We start from the raw sequence: 20363 nt of genomic DNA, 5'->3' as shown, positions 1-20363 counted from the left end.
AATCCCACTTTGTCAAGAACATTTTAGTGTTACTGATGAGCAAAAATAAGTACAGGACATCTTCAATACAAAATCCACAAGAATGGAAATATTCTGACCAAAGAACTTTCTGGGGCATGGTAGGCACATTTATTTTCCTTCACCTGACACTTATCCTTTTGGAATGAAGAAAGGTGGCTGATTGAAAAACAAACACTATTATCACTGATACAAGATAATTAACAAGTACCTCTCAGACCCATACCAGATCAAAGGATGAATAAGCAAAAAGCAGCATAAGAATAAAGTTGCCAGATTTAGAATGTAATACAAGATACCTTGTTAAATTTGAATTGCAGATTAAAAATGAATAATTTTTTAGAATAAGTACATCCCATTGGGACCTACTTATTCAAATGGCATCCCTGCATACCAGGTAATACCAAAGGTCTAGAGGACTGTGAGCCCTCACATCGTGGGTGATCATCTTATCATTTATTTCACTATATGGCAGGTTGGCCTGTTAAGTTGAATCCTTGAATCCTCTGCATTGTGTAGCTGTGCTGCTCAAACTGTGGCCGACGGACCCACAACCTCAGCCTGGCAAGTGATGAGAAATGAAAATTCTGGAGCCTCACTCCAGACCTACTCAATCAGAAACCCTGGAGGGAGGCCCAGTGGTGTGTGTTTTAACAGTCCCTCCCAGTGATTGTGGTTCATCCTAAGGTTAGAGAAGCACTGTTAGAATATTTGGAATATCGGCGTTTTGGAATTAGTTTGTTTTAAGCAAGGATAAGCAGTATAAGGAAATGATTGAGAGAGTGGACTCTGGAGCCTCACTGCCCTGGTATGAAAGCCAGTCTCTCATTTACTTGCAACATGACATTGGTGAAGTGTCATAACCTCTCTCTGCCTCGGTTTCCTGATCTATAAAAGGGAGATAATAGCGCCTACCTATTAGGGTTGTTTTGAGAGTTAAATGGCTTAATCCATGTTAAGTTGTTGGGAAAGTGCCTGACCCAAGGCAAGTACTTAGTAAACTTATTATCATAATTATTATGTTCATGTAATTTATTACAACTTGTTATATTCATGTTACATTGTTCGAAGTAGTTAATATAATTTACTTTGGGGTACCTAGAGCTAAAAGTTGCTGTGTTATTCACTTGGGTTTCTAAAGTGCCATTCAGAAGACTGTCACTAGAACATTCTAAATCCTCTTCTGGTGTCCCCAAAAGAGTTAATGTGTTCCGCTGAGCCCTATGTTTTCTATTCATTTCTAGAAAGAACACAGGTAAGAAGAAGGTACAGGTGAAGAGCTCAGACTCCTTGGGTTTCAGCTCTTACTCTGTGTGGCAGTAAGCAAGTGGCCTAACTTCTGTGCTTCAGTCTCCTCATCTGTAAAGGAGGGATGATAATAGTAATCTATTGCTTAGTGTTAGAATTAAATGCGTAATTCAGTGGTCCTCAAACTTTTTGGTCTCGGGACTACGTTAGTGTCTTAAAAACTATTGAGGACTCCAAAGAGGTTTTATTTATGTGGGTTATATCTGTCAATATTTACCGTTAGAAATTAAAACTAGAAAAATTTAAAAATATTTACTTAAAAGTAATAATAATAAACCCATTGCACCTTAACATATGTAAGAAAAAACTATTTTCCGAAAAACAAATTACTGAGAAAGTGGCATTGTTTTACATTTTTGTAAGTCTCTTTATTGTCTGGCTTACTAGAAGACAGCTGGATTCTCACAGCTGCTGCTTCATTCAATCTGTTGTGATGTTTGGGTGAAGTATGTGAAGAAAATCCAGCCTCACACAGATACGTAGGTGGAATGGGGAAGAGTGTGTTAACAGTGTTTTCTGATAATTGGGGATGTCTTTCTTTGATACTGTACCAAAACTCAGCAAGTGTTGGTTTCTTATAGGTTAGTTGAAATGTGGAATCTGAAACCGTATCAGTGAACTTCTCATACTCTGTTACATTAAAGTCCACTGCACTCTGGGTCTTTTACCAATGCTTGATTTTGTAAGATATTATTGCAAGATTTGTAAGATATATTGGTCATTTGGAAAATACTGAGTCACTGAATTTTGAAAATCTTCCAAATGTTGGTACATTTCATTATAAGATATCAAAACATCACATTTGTCAGTATCACCAGCAACTTCATCAGAAGAGTCTTTTACGTATCTGCTACTAAGTCATAGTAGCAGATACAGATTTTTCAAAAATCTAATTTTCACTTAAAAGCTCACATTTTATCATTGGCAGTAAATACTGTCAAGTATTTTCCCTTGAAGTGACAGTCTTACTTCCTTCACTTTAAAAAAATAATCAAATACTCAGTTTTCATAACCATAGTTTGTCCATCAATTATTCTTTTCAACTAAATGGTGTTCCATGAGAAGAGTAGCTATTTCAGCTCACAACTCACTCTCACAACTTTCTCCTTGAGATGACCATCACACTTAGGGATGCAGCACAAGTCTTTTATGCGTACTTCCCATTTGGTCATACAGAATATTACAAAGATGTACTAAAGGGCAGAGGTTTAACAAAACTAGTAATTTTTATTGTTTAAAGGATATTTTAAATGAAACTAGCTTTTTAAAAAATTGCAAGTGTCAGTGAAAAATACAATGAACATTACTACAGTTTGCGGTCTTATTATGAATATAGTTTGACCTCACAGACCCTCTAAAAGGGTCTTGGGGTGCCCCATAGGTCTGTGTACCACACTTTGTGAAGTGCCAAATTAACACAGGTTAAGTGCTTAGAATGGTGCCTGGCACATAATAAGTACTGTATTTATTAGTTATTATTATTTGTGTATCTTTACTAAATATCCTCACCAATTAAACCCTGAAATCATTTATGGTTTTTATGAGAAAACAGGAGGTGACATTACAACCATCTGTCTGTAGGTACATTTTAATATAGCACACAGGCAGGTAGGTCACAGTGCAGGAAATGAACAGTTTTAGCATTTGTAATGGTAATCAACTTCAAACTCACCCTTTCTCTTTTGCCCTTGCCCTGAGGTTCTATAACAATTTCAGTTAATTTAATAGTAACTGAACAATTTACTTTTTTGCAGAACAGCCTAGAAAAGGCTGCCTTTGTTAGACTATACTTGGTCTCTCAAGGACGGTTCCCCTTGATGGGCTTGACTGATGTGCTCAGTGTTGCTATTCGGCACCATGAAAAAGACACACTGGCCTGGATGATACTGCACAGCTTATACCAGGCACGGATTGTGAGCCACGCCAACACCGGTAAGGCCAGCTGGAGGCGAACATCAGGAACAGAAAGATGTACCTACCATCTTTTAGGTTGTAATTGTTTCCTCAACTTAACTAGTTTAGTGCTTCTTGACACAGAGGCCTTGTTACCCGAAATGAGTAACACCTTGGAAAGAAACGAGCAATTACAGCTTACAACATCAACTCTTTGGAGGTGGGAATGAATTCTACTGGTGACTTTTATCTTGTCTTTGGCCCTCCAGGCCCTCAGAGACATAAACAAGTTTATCAGGTTGATTCTGCCTGCTTCCTTTCTCAAGCAGATGGATGCTGATTGATTCTCCCTGATGTTTTCATGAAAATGGCTTTGGGTGGTCATTTTACAAAGAGAAAAAGAAAGCAGCAACAACAAATTAGTTATTCTATAGAAGAACTTCTCAGGGGTGAGAAGAATAATATCTGGACACCCTTACTACATCCTCAAGCCAGAAGCTGCAGGCCTGAAGCTCTGCTAATGAATAGTGCAACTTTTAGACCATTTTAGACATTTATAATTTAATAATCACCTAAAGAGGGAGCTCCCTCATTTCTCCTCCATGCCTTTGGTCATATGCTTATAATTTCTCAAGTCTACATTCAGGTCCTGAAGGCATCTGGCTTCAGCAGATCAGACGTGGCTGGGAAGCCCTTGTGACCCATCATCCCCATCTCTTGTAACCTGAAGGCTTTGAGAGAAAACTGACAAATACAATTAACTGTAATACTCTTTGCAAGACTGTGTAGGAAATTTTGATTCATCCTCCTCTTTGGCAACTGAGAGTTGTCTCATGTCCACAGTAGCGCCAGCCCAGTGAAAAGTGAACCTGTGATGAGAAATGAAATTCTTTACTCTAACTCAAAAGTGTATTTATCAGGCAGAAAACTAGCAGGTATTCCCTATTAAGCATGAAGATACATGAAGGAAACAAATTTGATATTGCCTTTTGTCCTAACTAGCTGGGCTTCAAATTTAGTTCCCTTTTTCCTCTCACGCACTAAATTTTAAGACATTTCCAAGTAGTCTCTGCTGTGCTGAAAATCCTCATTTTTTTAAAGGAAAAATTAATATTTATGTTGATGTTTGTTCTCCAGTTAGCCTGTAATAGCTGGGTTATGTTTTTTGTTTGTTTGTTTGGTTTTAATGTCTTTAGGATAGGTATTCTCTATTATTTTTGCATAAATTGGGAATATTTAAGCAATGGAGGACTATAAAAACAACTAGTTATCAAAGATTTAACGCTACTAACTAGTTGGCATGCCCAGCTTCTCCTAGTGTGTTTCATGTTGAGCAACTCCAATAAATGCACTTCACCATTTTATCACAGATTTGAAGAAATTAGCTTTTAAAAATAAAGACCAAAATATGGTCATCTGATGTGAATAGTATCAAAAACTCTCTCACTGGTGAGCACAAGTCTCAGGTACCACAAAAGGACTTGAAACTGTCGCACAGAGTCCTCGGTGGGTGTTCTGCTTTAGTTATGATGGTAATCGCTGATCTGTTTTACATTGCAAAGGAAAACCATGGTCTGGTAAGAAATATCCTTTTGTTTCAGGCGTGTTGAAGAGAATGGAGTGGCTCTTGGAACTGATGGGTTATATCAGAAATGTTGCTTACCAGTCAGCGTCTGTTCAGAACGTGGCTCTTAACGAGGTACAATGTAGAGGAGTCATTTGTGGCTTCCTTAAAATATAGAGGATATTTACTCTTCCAAAAGAGGAACATGTTGCTGCTTGCAGCTCTCTTTCCTTCCTTCCTTTTATTTTTGGGAAACAAGGATGACAATTATCTGGTCACAAGGAAACGGATGTTCTTACCAGGCTTTAGGAGATGCCCATGGCTGCCCTTTGAAAAATATTTTCAACAGAACACGTTCCTTGACAGGCAGTACACAAAGGATTCTAGCTGGAGGGGAAAACTGGGATCCTGTGGACTTGGGCTGGACCCCACAAAGACTGGGGTACAGGGCTCTGGCCTCCGCACTGGCCCAGAGCATGGCTTCAAACACCTGGTTTGAAGCGGTTCCTGAAGTGTATGCAGGTAATCTGTGTTTGTGCCAATACTTAACATGCAAATATTGGAGGGAAATTTTCACCCCACCTGCAAAATGACCTATGACCCAAAAATGGTTAACCACCACTAGTACTGGGTGAGTAAAACGAAAAAAGATTAAAAAATGAAGACAGCACTTTCCTACTCTCATTTTCTTGACTCAGCTGCCCAATGTGCATTTTTTTTTTAGTATTTTTCCATAGCCATGTTTCATGGGTCTCCTGTTTGCTGTGTGAGCAAAATATGCATAACCTGGGATGTTGTTTGATATTCTGCCCAGCTCTTCTGCAGAGTTGTGTGTCTTTTTGAAATTTTCATTAGTGAGATTAGGCATTTTAAGAGATTGAGGGGTACTTTTTAAATTTTTTTTTGAGTTAGCATAATCTTTCTTCTTTTTCTTCTGATTTCCAGTTTGTATTAACCTTCTCTGCTTTCTTACAAAATCTTCTGAAACTTAGAAAATACAGATAAACAGAAAGAATAATTTAAATCACAGCAGTACAGTAATTCAGAGGTAGCCCTTGTTACCACCATTTCTATAAGTGTCTAGATTAGTCTATAAAATCTAAATGCATGGATTCTAAACAGATTTTTTTTTAATGCATGTGGAGAGTCATTTGTTGTTTCTGTTTAAAAACAGAATACACTATACATATTTTTGAAAATCAGTTTTGGCCACATAATAATATACCTAAATATCCCTGTCTGTATCTCTCTTAATTTTTAAATCTCTTTGAAAACACCAAAACAGAGGAATGTTTGGATCTCAGTATGATTAGGTGTTAAATAAATTATGTTTCTCTTGAAATGTTAGAACACTAATAATGAAACTATTGGGCCTTCTATCCTCACAAAAGAGGATCCTTCAAACCTTCTGAAACCCCAAAATGTCTCTTCATTAAGCATGGAAATAGTTTGCTATTCGGTCCAGTCCCTCTTCTGGAATAGGGGAGGGGCAGGCGGAAGGTTTGAGTGAAGGTGAAGATAACATCGCCTCATGATGGGGGCTGTGTATGTGAACATGTGTTACTTTGCATTGTTAAAGCATGTGACCTGACCTTGTTCCTATTTCTACTGTAGGCTTTGGATTTCTTGTTGCTGATATTTGCAACAGCAGTGGTTGCATGGGCAGACCACACTGCCCCTCTGCTCCTTGGCCTCAGTGCCAGTTGGTTGCCATGGCATCAGGAAAATGGTCCAGCTGGGCCAGCATCAAGGTTCCTTGGCAGGAGTCCCTTGCACAGGGTCACTGTGCAGGAGGCTGTCACTCTCCTTCCCAGTAGCATGCCTCTTCTGCTGCAGAAAGAGCCATGGAAGGAACAGACCCAGAAGGTGAGGTTGGCAGCTTCCTGCTTGTCAGGGCACGTGGCCATTTTCTCTTCAGCAGTTTCTGCTGTAGAATTGAGGTGGGAGTTAAGTGAAACCTGAGTCACACACTACAGGCTTTCCTAGTCAGCCTCGAATCTCAGCCAGATGCAAAGCCTCAGAGATTGAGGCTAGCCCAGGCTCAGGGTAACCGCTGACTAAAAACAACAGTGACAACAGCAACAACTTGCTTACAGTTAGGGGTGAGGTGGAAAGAAAAGCTTATACTTGTCTTCATTTATTGAAGACACATGTTTTCTTGATCCTGGGGATAAAAGGATGAATAAGTCTCTGAGAGCTCAGAATTTCAGAGGATAGACAGGAAGGCAAGTTCAAGGTTGCAAGATGGTTATGATAAGGATACAGTGGTGATGAGCAAGGGAGGGGGGTGATCAACAATGTCTGGGGATGCATCCGGGAAATCCTCCAAGGAGATGTGAATCTGGAGTATCCATCTTTTACCATATTTAAGAGGTTCCCCACAGCTCATTCCATGCGATAGGTGTGTTCCAGGTGCTTCTGGCCTGTGCGAGATACTGTGGGGAGATTTATAAAGGCCTAATGTCATCACCTTTGCCCTCAGGAAAACCCAAACTATAGGAAGTACCTTTTGGTTTTTAATACAGAGTTTCCCCAGGCTACTAGCTGTCGTGAAGAGCATATGAAAATACAGTACATCCTTTATTTCTCATTATGTGGCTCTGACCTGTCTTGAATTGTTGACTGAAAGATATTTTTGAATCCCATTTAATCAAAACTGGATTTTTAGGTTGAAAGCTTAAAGCTAACTTTGTGTGGCTTACTCTTAAAATCTGAACATTAATCTTTAAAAATATTTCTGAGCTGTGGACCCAGTTTAGCCATGAACTTCACTGAGCATCTCAATTAAAATGCCTTTGTTTTCTTAAACCTGATAAGCATCAGTATTATTATCCCAAATTTTGTGTTTTCTTTTTCATTTTAAATGAAAATAAATTTAAATGCATCCTATCCCCTTATTTCTGGCCTGGGACACCCTGTTCATTTTGGACTACAGTATAGACATCCTGCATCTATTATATATTTGTAGTACCTGATTTATTTACTTACCAGTAGGATATGATAAAACAAAATTGAGAAAAAGAAAGAAAAAGTTTTAATTAAAGCAGGGAATTAGGAATATTTTCTTTTTCTAGTCCAAAGTTAAAAATCCTAGTACCTACAACTAGTGTATGTGTTTTTCAATGAGTCGAGATTGGCAACATTCAGTCAACGAAATTATCCGGTATCTAATTCAAAAACAATTCTGGCTGCACCTGGGAGATCAGTCAAACTCATGAGTACTATGAGTTTCTACCTCATCTGCAGGATTTATTTGCAGCTAATACGCTTGGGTCTACCTAGTAAATTGTTTTATGCCTTTTCTCTTGCATTTCAACTTTGCTTCATATCCATTTGGGCACAAATTGTTCTTAGCCACAGAAACATATTTTAGGAACAGGGGCTTACATCAGATGTGTTTCCCCATTTACCACCCCACCTAGGAGCCTAGGCCTGATACACACGGAACCAGGTGGCAGGCAGCATGATATGAAGGAGGAGTAGGAGGCTTTGAAGCCAGGTGCACATGGGTTCAGATCTTGACTCTGCCATTCATTGGGAGTGGACTTGGGCAAGGTTCTTAGCCTCTCTGGGGCCTCTCAGAGTGATGAGACGGAATGTTCATGGCACACAGGAGGCCCTCTGGGCCCATGCCTACCCCACTCTTAAAAGCTACAGCAAGTCCCAGGGTAATCAGCAAAGGAAGGAGGTTTGACTTCACTGGGTCATTTAACTAAATGAGAGCCATTTCCAACTTTCCCATCTCTTGTGCCTGGTCCCGTCTCCGCTCCACTCTCCCAGTCCAGGCAGGTACTTTCCAGGGACTACTGCCCTGATACTCGTATGTGCGGGCCCAAAGGTTTGAATAATGTCTTACTGATAAGTGAGACTGTTTTTACTGATACCATTCTTCATTTTCACTCTAGTTCATTGACTGGCTATTCAGCATCATGGAAAGCCCTAAAGAAGGCCTCTCAGCAAAGTCCAAGGATCTTTTAAAAGGTATCACTTCCATGCTTTATGCCCATCTGGTGTTGTCTGTGCTGCAGGACAGCATCCTGGTGTATGTTGGCTCCTGAAAGGGCTTGTCTTGGTTCAGTTTAGAGAAGTAATATGAAGCTGTCACCAGTGTGGCATTCTTGAATTAGAAAGTGGTTAAAAAAAGTTGCATTGCCTTTAGATTTAGTTTTTATTTAAATGGTTTTTAAATGTTTTATTATAATCATAAAATATGACTTAAAATTTAGAAAATTCAGCAAAGTAAATATAAGCAAAGAAGAATCCAGAATCCCACTCTGCCCAGTGACAATTCTGATTGTTTTCCCTAAGTTTTTGCTCACTCTGCCTATGAGTGTTAATGTTTTTATAATCATAGTCAATCGAAAAATGTACATACACACTTTGAATACTGCCTTTTTTACTTTAAAATTAGTTTAAAAGTATTTTATTTATGAAGCCAGTATTACACTGGCTTCATAAGTATTTTTAATGGCTGCACAGTATTTTGCCAAGGGAATTGGACATTTCCCATGCTTCCAGGCATTTAGATTATTTTCATGTTTTTTATACATCTCTATTGACTGTTAAACTATGACTGTGGGATCCACAAATATAGATGATCTTTCCGTGAAAATTATGTAGATGTTTTATGTAGATGTTTTTCAAATCTGAAAAGTCTTCTGGGCATTGGCTCTGTGGTCCAAGACAGCTTGTACTGTCATCCACATCTTGAGACTTGGGGGTCTGGATCCTACCAGTGGCTGCTGTTGATGCCTCTGACATGCTGCAAGCTACTGCACTGAAAAGTCTCACCTTGGGAAAGTTGCCTGCTGACCTACTCTTGTGATAATTGACCATATTTTGCTTTAAGTATGGTATAATCTATTGATTGCCTAACAAGTGAGAATTATCTAATGTGTTGGTTCTTGTCCTTCTCCCTACCTCCAAAGTAGATGGGAGGGCCTGTGTAGGACGGTGATTCTGATCAACCACAGAACTTCACTGAGGATCAGGGCAGTGGTCTGACATATTTTCCCTTGACCATTCCCTAGAGACTTGCTGCTAGGATTTCCTCCATTTATTCTCCTTAAGGAGTTTGGACTAATTTTTAATGGCCATGGGTCTATAATTCCATTGGTTGTTCCCAACATATACTGTCTTAGGTCATGAAGATAACAATTGATACCAATGAGGAAAAAAGTTATTTGGGTCACAGAAGTACATGTTCACTTGATTGTGTATTTAAGGGCTTACTAGAGTCACACACAATTATGATGTAGCTCTGGCTTACCCTCATTCTCTCACACTATTATATTTTTTTAAGATCTCAATATATTTACATTTGTATTCTAAAATAAGATATGTAATAAGTTACCTAGAGGGGTTACACATAACTTCCCTACTTTAAATCAATCTCTGGGGGACCCATGACAGCTAAGGTGTGTGTTCAAATATAGTTTAGTACAGTCATACTTGCTCCATTGAGCCCATGAACCTAACTTGATTACAGGATCAGGTTTTTTGTCTTTACCTTTTTTTAAAATTATTTATTTTTGGCTGCACTGGGTCTTCGTTGCTGCGCGCGGGTTTTCTCTACTTGCGGCGAGCAAGGGCTACTCTTCGTTGAGCTGTGTGGGCTTCTCATTGCGGTGGCTCTTCTTGTTGCGGAAGCACGGGGGCTCTAGGTGCGCGGGCTCAGGAGTTGTGGCACACGGGCTTAGCTGCTCCGCGGCATGTGCGATCTTCCCGGAGCAGGGCTCAAACCTGTGTCCCCTGCGTTGGCAGGGGGATTCTTAACCACTGCGCCACCAGGGAAGCCCAGTTTACCTTTCAGTTAAACTTTTTTAGTGGAAAAGTGATATTCATGCAGAAAAGTGCACAAGTAGATTTTTACAAAGGGAACACACCTATGTAATCAGCACCCAGATGAAGAAAAAGAGCATTGCCAGCATCCCAGAAGTGAGTTTTTGTTTTAATTATGCAGAATTTCCCACTAACTGGTTTCAAAGTAACTTAAAAAAAAAAAAAAAAAAAACAACCTTTCCTCAACCTTTATTAATCGTTTTCTTCCATTAAAATTCTGTCTAAGGCTTGATAGGAATTCTTAAAGATTAGCTGAGTGAGAACAAGCCAAGTTCTATTGACACCTTTTTCATCCAAATGACTTTTTCAAATGCAACTCCACCAAATGCAACAGTGTACTTTATTTTTTGTCCCCTTAGCCACCCTGCTGTCCTTGAGAGTTCTCCCAGAGTTTAAGAAGAAAGCTGTATGGACCAGAGCGTATGGTTGGTGAACAGTTTTGAAGTAGCCAGCAGCATTCTCAGCTGGATGAGGAAAACCATACAGACAGAAGGAATTTTTCAGAATTCGTGTCTGGGCTTACTGAGACGATGCAGAGAGCTGAAGGTCATGAAAGGGTGGCCACACAACTGACAGCTTGAACCGTGAATGCCAGGACAGGGGCCACTGCTTCAGTACCCAGGCCATTTGATACTGAAACAAGAACTTGGATTTTTCTTTTATTTGGCTAGAGTTCAATCTAAAGATTTTTTTGTGAAAATCTAATTATATCATTCTCCTCCCCACTAAATTCTAGTACAATAATCCTGTGAATTTTGTGCATGTGACTTCTGTTTTAAGGCATGGGGAAGGTTTTGCTAGCAAAACCAAACTGTAGCAGTGACAGTGGAATCTGATCTGTTTCACATGAAGTCTCCAGAGGATATTCATTGACTCAGTAAGTTAGACGTGTTTTCTTACTCTTATTGCTAAAACACTCTCTTGGAACTGCTATATGCATTTAAATAATAAGCATGGTGTTAAACATTGCTAAATCAGACTTGTAAGTGGTGGCTATAATTTTTTTATGTTGAGTCTCTTGAATGCAAGTGAAAGTTATGCAATTCAAAATAAGGAGGGGAAGGTGTCTTTGCTCATAGGTATGGCGAAAGCAACATGGGGTGGACTCTGATTCAGCTTGAGTCACGTGAGTCCTTGGGTGGGGTGGGGAGGGTTCTACTTGACCAGGCCGGGGTCACATATCCATCCACCTGAACTGGGTTCCCCCAGAAGAAGGGTGATAGGATGCTAGGCAAGTAAAAAATGGCAAATATCTCCTCCAAACATTGATCTTTTTTAAAATAAGTACAAACCTCTGTCGTCTTAATCAGGGTGACTCGTGGCCTAATGCCAAGTAAATGAAGGAATGTGACAGCATCCTCAAGGGTTGCATTATACTCAGGGGCTTAGAATCAGCCAGGAATTTAATTTGCTCTGATTGCTAATTATTGTTCCTTCATGCAGCCATTAATCAGGGCTGTCTTTAGCCATTCATACAAACATACTGATGTATACATATATGGGATTACTGGGGAGAAAATGTGTGCCACTGGAATAATATACCTTTGTGCTTATCATGCCACAGCAGTGTCATGGAACTTTTAGTATTCCTGTGTGGCATGTACAATACCTTCATGTTGTCACCAAGCATACCTACCACTTAAGTTAAAAATAGCTCTACTAATTTTGTTTTCCAAATATATGGATTTATGATTCCAGGTTCCAAATATTTGTGGTTCACTGTGTAATTCACACTGTTTCCAGGTCACAGCTCTTTCTTTTGCTGAACTCTGTAGGGTGCCGAGATGCTTACAGAAAAGGAGGAAGGAAAGGCGAGCTCTCAGGTAGTACTTAACTACATCACCAAGTATTTCATCTCTATTACTTCTTTAGAGGCTGAGCTGGAGGGAAATAAGTTTGAAGGAAGCAGAAGCATAGAAAATTTACATGAGAAGCCAGCTTCTGTCTCCTTCCCACCCACCTTGGCTTTCTCATACTACCTACCAGAGATGTTGACATTCTTCTAACACTTATTACTAGTTGTCAGACTATATAAGTGACTAGAGTTTCACTTGTATTATCTTATTTAACCCTTGCAACAATACTGTGAAGAGGCATTATTTTCTATTTTTAAATGAAGAAAACACATCTAAATAAGTGGCAGAGCTACTACACCTGGAACCAAACTCCTAGAACCCCAGGTCCAATGCTTTCTACTGAATCAGGCTCATCAGCACCCACTTTCAGATGAAAACTCCTACCAAGTATTAAGCCTCATTCATGCTTAATATTAGATTGCTGGAATCAGATAAGAGAAACACCCCTGCCTCATATTAATAAGCCTCTGGAATTGGGAAGTTGAGAGCTACAGTGTAAAGGAGCATGTCTTCATGGGTTGAAGGACATTACATTCCCGGGCCAGCTAGCAGATGTGGACAGCAGTAAAGAATAGGGAAGAGGAAATGGGCACTGAAGAACTACTCTCGCGTTTCCCCCCAAATCAGTGGGCAGACTTGCTGATGCTCAAGGAGAGGGATAAAGAATCAGCCCAGCCTTCCAGACCCAGACTGCCTTTTTCAGTTTGGCCCAGTTTCTTCTCAGTCAGACTTTGTCATTGCTCCTGCCTTGACAAGAAAACAGAATAGTACAAAAGGGAGGAAATAAGATCTACCTGTATCCTCTCTTCCCTAGCTCCCTGTTTTTGTTTTCAGCAGTCTTGTGTTTAAGCGTTATAGGATTTTCCTATTCATAGGATTTTTCCTATTCATTCCTATTCATTTGGACTCCATAAAGAGTCCAAAATGTCAAAATCTAAATTTGAAGCTGTAAAGGTTCTAAACTCTAATTATTCTAAGATGTAGGTCACTGGCATAATAAGACCCTTTCTCCTGGTTACCTGTCTGAGCTCCAGTAAGAATTAAGATATTCCCTTGGGATATTTCAGTTTGTTCTCCAGAAACCAGAAGTCTCTGCTTTTTTGAGACCAGACGTTCCAAACTATATACAAAAGGAAAAGTTTCCTTATAAGTCATCTTCTGTTAGTTTTTGAAATCACAAGTTGCCATGACAAATAGCATGCTAGGGTATACTAACAAATCAATGTGTGGGATTAAGGCTATGTTGTGTGTCTCAGATGTGTCCAAACACTGTGACTCTTCACTTGAAGAGTGTACATTTGGAACAGATGTTGAGATCCATGCAAGTGCCTAAAATCTTTGTGCTTTATTTGTAATGTAATGGCTCCATGGTAACCAAGAGGCTGTTAATCACCTTTTTTTTTTTTGAATTGCCACAAGTTAACGTCTCTAAAATGATTTTAACCAAAGATGATATTATAATAATATAAGGAGTAAAACTTTAAGGACTTAACTATTGTCTTGAAACATCTTAGTCACTTTGAAAGTAAGCAGTAGTTTTAGACTTTTGATAAACATTTTAGCAAATTGCTGTTTTAGAAGAGAAATCTGACCATGTGGTTAAGAGGATGGGGCCTTCATTAAGGCCAGAGTTGTAAGCTAGGTCTTTAGGTCTCTGACCTCAACCAGCCTATTCATAGCTGCAGGCATTTCAAATGGAACCAGAGGACAGAATGTGGCTGGGACAGTTCACATCCTTCACCACTCTTATGGAAAGATACCTCACAGCATCATCTTCATGTATAAGTGTATATCATCACTGCTCTGGTGCTGGATATATGCTTTTATATTTTCTGGAAGGAAACGCTTTATTCTAATCCTAGAAACTTTAAAGTCTCATCTTTTTAATGTATGACACATAAAATATAAAGTTGTGAGTATGCATGTAATCTGTTAATCTTCATAAACCAAAATTATTTGAAATTGCAATTTAGAAAGATCATCTGATTTTTGTCACAGGGAACTTGTGAAATAATGTCCAGCCAAACTATTAGAAATGGAACTGAATAAAAATGACATTGATGACTCCCTGACTTTGGTTTTATTTTTTGTATGAAAGAAATAACCCACCTAACAAAGTAGTTGTGAGAGTTTAAAGAATAAAGAAATATGCTGTATAAATTCTAAAATGTAAAAGAAATGCTTTCACTTTTGTATGTTTCACTAACAACAAATAGTAGCTATTAATGCTTGAAACAGGCCTGACAACATGTATGTCAGGACTTGGGAAGATAATGGAAATTTCTTAAGTAAAAAATTATTATCCTTAACAGTACATTCTAGAAGCAAGCAGCACTTAAGGAAAGATATTTAAGTTTTTTTAAAAAAACCTCTATATGTGTCTTCTGAACATGAAGCACCCTTTGAGATAAATCCAAAGTAACTGAAACATCACCTAGTTAATCTGATATATTTCTTAAAGTATAGTTTTTTTTTTCTGGATGTAGTAGTAGTAATCCATAAAGGCAGAGTTGCACAACAATTCTGAGTGTCTACTATGTACCACCATACAAGGTTCTGGGGTACAAAGTAAACAAGGGACATTCCTGCCCTTGTGGAGCTTACATTCAGAAAATATAAATCAGTAAACTATCATGTAATAAAGAAAAGCATTCCTACTTCTGTATGGCCCTTTATAATTTACAGAGGTTTACTTTACCATATTTCATTTGCTCTTCACAACAGCCTTGGGCAATTAAGTAAACTGGGACTCAGAGAGTTATTCAGTTAGGAAATACTGGGGCTGGATTTGAAATCAAAACCAGCATTCTTGAGAGGACTGCACAGGATGGCGGAGTAGAAAGGCCCTGAGATCTCCTCCCCTCACAGGTACACCAAAATTACAACTATGTGCAGAACACCCATTGATGAAAAAGACCAGAACCTGCCAAAAAAGATCTTTTACAACTAAATATATCAAGAAGGAACCACAATGAGATGAGAGCAGAATTGTGATACAGTCAAATCGCATAACCCCAGGTGATCCACAAACAGGAGAATAATAACAATTGCAGAGTTTCTTCCAAAGGAGTGAGCTCCCTAGCCCGGGAGTCCTGCACCAGGAAGACAAGCCTCCAGAGCATTTGGTTTTGAAGGCCAGCAGGGCTTACTTTCGGGAGTCCCAGACGGCTGAGGGAAATAAAGACTTCACCCTTTAAGGGCTCACACAAAATCTGACACCCTTCTCGACCCAGGATGGAGGCAGTAATTTGAGAGACGCCTGAGTCAGACCTACCTACTAATCTTGGAGAGCCTTGCAGAAAGGCAGGAGGCAACTGCAGCTCACCCTGGGGACACAGACACAGTAGGCAGCCATTTTGGGGAACTCCTACCATGCGGACACTGGTGCTGGCAGGCACCACTGTGGAATCCTCCCTCCAGCTTATTAGCCCCAGGACCCACCCCACCCTTGCCCAGTAGTCTGTACGCACCAGTGCTGAGACACCTCAGGCCAAGTAACTAATGAAAACACAATGGTCCAAAACCTGTTGGATGCAGCAAAAGTAGTTCTAACAGGGAAGTCTATAACAGTACAGTCTTACCTCAAGAAACATGAAAAATCTCAAATAAACAATCTAACCTTACACCTAAAGCAACTAGAAAAAGAACAAACAAATCCCAAACTTACTAGAAGGAAAGAAATCATATAGAGATCAGAGCAGAAATAAATGAAAGAGATGAACAAAACAATGGAAAAGATCAATGAAACTAAAAGCTGGTTCTTCGAGATGATAAAACTGATAAACCTTCAGCCAGATTCATCAAGAAAAAAAGGGAGAGGACACAAATCAATAAAATTAGAAATGAAAAAGAAGTTACAACTGACACCACAGAAATACAAAGGATCATAAGAGACTACTACAAACAACTATATGCCAATTAAATGGACAAGCTAGAAGAAATGGACAAATTCTTAGAAAGATACAACATTCCAAGACTGAACCAGGAAGAAATAGAAAATATTAATGGATCAATCATAAGTACTAAAATTGAAACTGTGATTTAAAAACTTCCAACAAACAAAAGTCCAGGACCAGATGGCTTCACAGGCAAATTCTATCAAACATTTAGAGAAGAGCTAACACCCATCCTCAAACTCTTCCAAAAAACTGCAGAGGAAGGAACACTCCAAAACTCATTCTATAAGGCCACCATCACCCTGATACCAAAACAAGACAAAGATATCACAAAAAAAGAAAATTACAGCCCAATATCACTAATGAACATACACACAAAAATACTCAACAAAATACTAGCAAAATGAATCCAACAGTATAGTACAAGGATCATACAACATGATCAAGTGGGATTTATCCCTGGGATGCAAGGATTTTTCAATATCTGCAAATCAATCACTGTGATACACCACATTAACAAACTGAAGAATAAAAACCATATGATCATCTCAATACATGCAGAAAAAGCTCCTGACAAAATTCAACACCAATTTATGATAAAAACTCTCCAGAAAGTGGGCATAGAGGGAACCTACCTCAACATAATAAAGGCCATATATGACAAACCCACAGCAAACATTATTCTCAATGGTGAAAAACTAAAAGCATTTCCTCTAAGATCAGGAACAAGACAAGGGTGTCCACTCTCGCCACTATTATTCAACATAGTATTGGAAATCCTAGCCATGGCAGTCAGACAAGAAAAATAAAAGGAATACAAATTGGAAAAGAAGAAGTAAAACTGTCACTGTTTGCAGATGACTTACTACTAAACACGGAAAATCCTAAAGATGCCACCAGAAAACTACTAGAGCTAATCAGTGAATTTGGAAAAGTTGCTGGATACAAAATTAATGCACAGAAATCTCTTGCATTCCTATACACTAACAATGAAAGATCAGAAAGAGAAATTAAGGAAACAATCCTATTTCCCATTGCAACAAAAAGAATAAAATACCTAGCAATAAACCTACCTAAGGAGGCAAAAGGCCTGTATGCAGAAAAGTTTAAGATACTGATGAAAAAAATCAAAGATGACACAAACAGATGGAGAGATATACCATGTTCTTGGATTGGAAGAATCAATATTGTGAAAATGACTATACTACCAAAGCAATCTACAGATTCAATGCAATCCCTATCAAATTACCAACGGCATTTTTCACAGAACTGGAACAAAAAATCTTAAAATTTGTATGGAAACACAAAAGACCCCGAATAGTCAAACAACCTTGAGAAAGAAAAATGGAACTTGAGGAGTCAGACTCCCTGACTTCAGACTATACTACAAAGCTACAGTAATCAAGAGAGTATGGTACTGGCACAGAAATAGAAATATAGATCAATGGAACCAGATAGAAAGCCCAGAAATAAAACCACACACCTATGGTTAATTAATCCACGACAAAGAGGCAAGAATATACAATGGAGAAAAGACAATTTCTTCAATAAGTGGTGCTGGGAAACTGGACAGCTACATATAAAATAATAAAATTAGAACATTCTCTCACACCATACATAAAAATAAACACAAAATGGATTCAAGGCCTAAATGTAATGCCATACACTATAAAACTCTTAGGGGAACACATAAGGCAGAACACTCTTTGACATAAACTTCAGCAGTATCTTTTTTGATCCACCTCCGGGAGTAATGAAAATAAAAACAAAAACAGATGGGACCTAAGTAAACTTAAAAGCGTCTGCACAGAAAAGGAAATCATAACTAAAACAAAGAGACAACCTACAAAGTGGCAGAAAATATTTGCAAAAGAATCGACCAACATGGGATTAATCTCCAAAATATACAAACAGCTTATGCAGATCAATATCAAAAAAACAAACAACCCAATCAAATAATGGGCAGATCTAAATAGACATTTCTCCAAAGAAGACATACAGATGGCCAAAAAGCACATGAAAAGATACTCAACATCACTAATTATCAGAGAAATGCAAATCAAAACTACAATAAGGTATCACCTCACATTGGTCAGAATGGCCATCATCAAAAAAGTCTACAAAAAATGCATGCTGGAGAGGGTGTGGACGAAAGGGAACCCTGCTACACTGTTGGGGGGGCAGGGATGTAAATTCATACAATCACTAAGGAGAACAGCATGGAAGTTCCTCAAAAAACTATAAATAGAGTTATCAGATAATCCAGCAATCCCACTCGTGGGCATATATCTGGAGAAAACCATAATTAGAAAAGATATATGCACCCCAATGTTCACTGCAGGACTATATACAATAGCCAAGACATGGAAGCAACCTAGATGCCCATCAACAGATGAATGGATAATGAAGATGTGGTACAAATATACAACGGAATATTACTCAAACCATAAAAAAGAATGAAGTAATGCCATTTGCAGCAACATGGATGGACCTAGAGATTATCATACTAAGTGAAGGAAGTCAAACAGAGAAAGACAAATACGTGATATCGCTTATATATGGAATCTAATTTTAAAAAATGATACAAATGAACTTATTTACAAAACAGAAACAGACTTGCCAAGATAAAAAAACAAACTTATGGTTACCAAAGCAGAAATGTGAAGGGGGAGGGATAAATCAGGAGCTTGGGATTAACATACACACACTACTATATATAAGATAGATAACCAACAAGGACTACTGTCTAGCACAGGAAACTCTACTCAATATTGTGTGATAACCTATATGAGAAAAGAATCTGAAAAGGAATTAATATATGTATACATATAACTTAGTCACTCTGCTGTTCACCTGAAATTAACCCAACATTATAAACTATAATCCAATGAACTTTTTAAAAAAGACACACTGAAACTAAAATGGCAAAAATTAAAGGTAAAAAGAGAATATTAAAAGAAGCAAGGGAAAAGCAACACATTACATACAAGGGAACCCACATAACACTATCAGCTGATTTTTCCACATCAACTCTGTAGGCCAGAAAGGATTGGCACAATATATTTTAAAGTGGTGAAAGCAAAAACCAAGAAGACTCTACCAAGCAAAGCTCTCATTCATATTTGATGGAGAGATCAACAGCTTCACTGACAGGCAAAAGCTAAAAGAGTTCAGCACCACCAAACCACCTTTACAAGAAATGTTAAAGGAACTTCTCTAAGTAAAAAAGAAAAGGACACAACAAGAAACATGAAAACCACAAAAGGAAAGAGCTCACTGGTAAAGGCAAACATATAGTAAAGGTAAGAAATCATCCGTGCAAAAAGCTAGTAGGAGAGTTAAAAGACAAAAGTAGTAAAATCATCTATATCCACAATAAGCAGTTAAGAGACATACAAAACAATTATATGTAAAACATGACATCAAAAAGTAATTTTGAGGGGAGGAGAGTACAAATGCAGGCTTGTTAAAATGCATTTGAAATTAAGAGATCAACAACTTACAACAATCACATGTATATATAGATTGCTATATATAAACCTCATGTTAGCCATAAACCAAAAATTGATAATAGATACACACACACAAAAGGAATCTATACATAACACTGAAGATAGTCATCCAATCACAAGACAACAAAAGAAGAAGAAAGGAATAAAAAAAGTCCTACAAAAACAACCCCAAAACAATTAACAAATTGGCAGTAAGAACATACATCAACAATTATTTTAAATGTAAATGGACTAAATGTTCCAATCAAAAGACTTGAAGTAGATGAATGGATACAAAAACAAGACCCGTATATATGCTATCAACAAGAGACTCACTTCAGATCTGTAAGTGAGGGGATGGACAAAAGGCATTCCATGCAAATGGAAATCAAAAGAAAGCTGGGGTAGCAATACTTATATCACAAAAAAAGTAAGACTTTAAAATAAGGACTGTTAGAGAAAGAAACACATTACACAACGATGAAGGGCTCAATCC

General features: G+C 38.3%; 2 protein-coding genes across 8 annotated transcripts in view; one reads left to right on the top strand and one right to left on the bottom strand.

The window, feature by feature from the left end:
- FOCAD (focadhesin) overlaps positions 1-14551 on the top strand; it is a 326170-nt gene extending 311619 nt beyond the window's left edge. For 2 of the 4 annotated variants that reach the window (XM_067041424.1, XM_059072504.2), the window contains exons 40-44: positions 3081-3258; positions 4821-4918; positions 6398-6649; positions 8689-8764; positions 10984-14551. In XM_067041424.1, coding sequence (XP_066897525.1) covers positions 3081-3258; positions 4821-4918; positions 6398-6649; positions 8689-8764; positions 10984-11057 — 678 coding nt within the window. In that variant the 3' untranslated portion in view covers positions 11058-14551. Of the gene's footprint in view, positions 1-3080; positions 3259-4820; positions 4919-6397; positions 6650-8688; positions 8842-10983 lie in introns of those variants that run through there. The other 2 variants (XM_067041423.1, XM_059072505.2) reach the window with 1 other exon arrangement.
- The window catches only part of HACD4 (3-hydroxyacyl-CoA dehydratase 4), a 100297-nt gene that overhangs the window by 26415 nt on the left and 53519 nt on the right, over positions 1-20363 (bottom strand). Inside the window, exons 8-9 of one of the 4 annotated variants that reach the window (XR_010841961.1) lie at positions 7047-7218; positions 110-6710 (exon numbers count right to left, since the gene is read on the bottom strand). The exons of 2 other annotated variants lie outside the window; for them this stretch is intronic. The gene's annotated coding sequence lies outside the window, so the exon portion shown is untranslated. Of the gene's footprint in view, positions 1-109; positions 6711-7046; positions 7219-20363 lie in introns of those variants that run through there. One more of the 4 variants, XR_010841962.1, reaches the window with a different exon arrangement.

This window comes from Kogia breviceps, chromosome 8, assembly GCF_026419965.1.
Source record: "Kogia breviceps isolate mKogBre1 chromosome 8, mKogBre1 haplotype 1, whole genome shotgun sequence".
NCBI lineage: Eukaryota > Metazoa > Chordata > Mammalia > Artiodactyla > Physeteridae > Kogia > Kogia breviceps.
The sequence above is the reverse complement of the archived record's forward strand: the minus strand, read 5'-3'. Positions and strand labels throughout refer to the sequence as shown.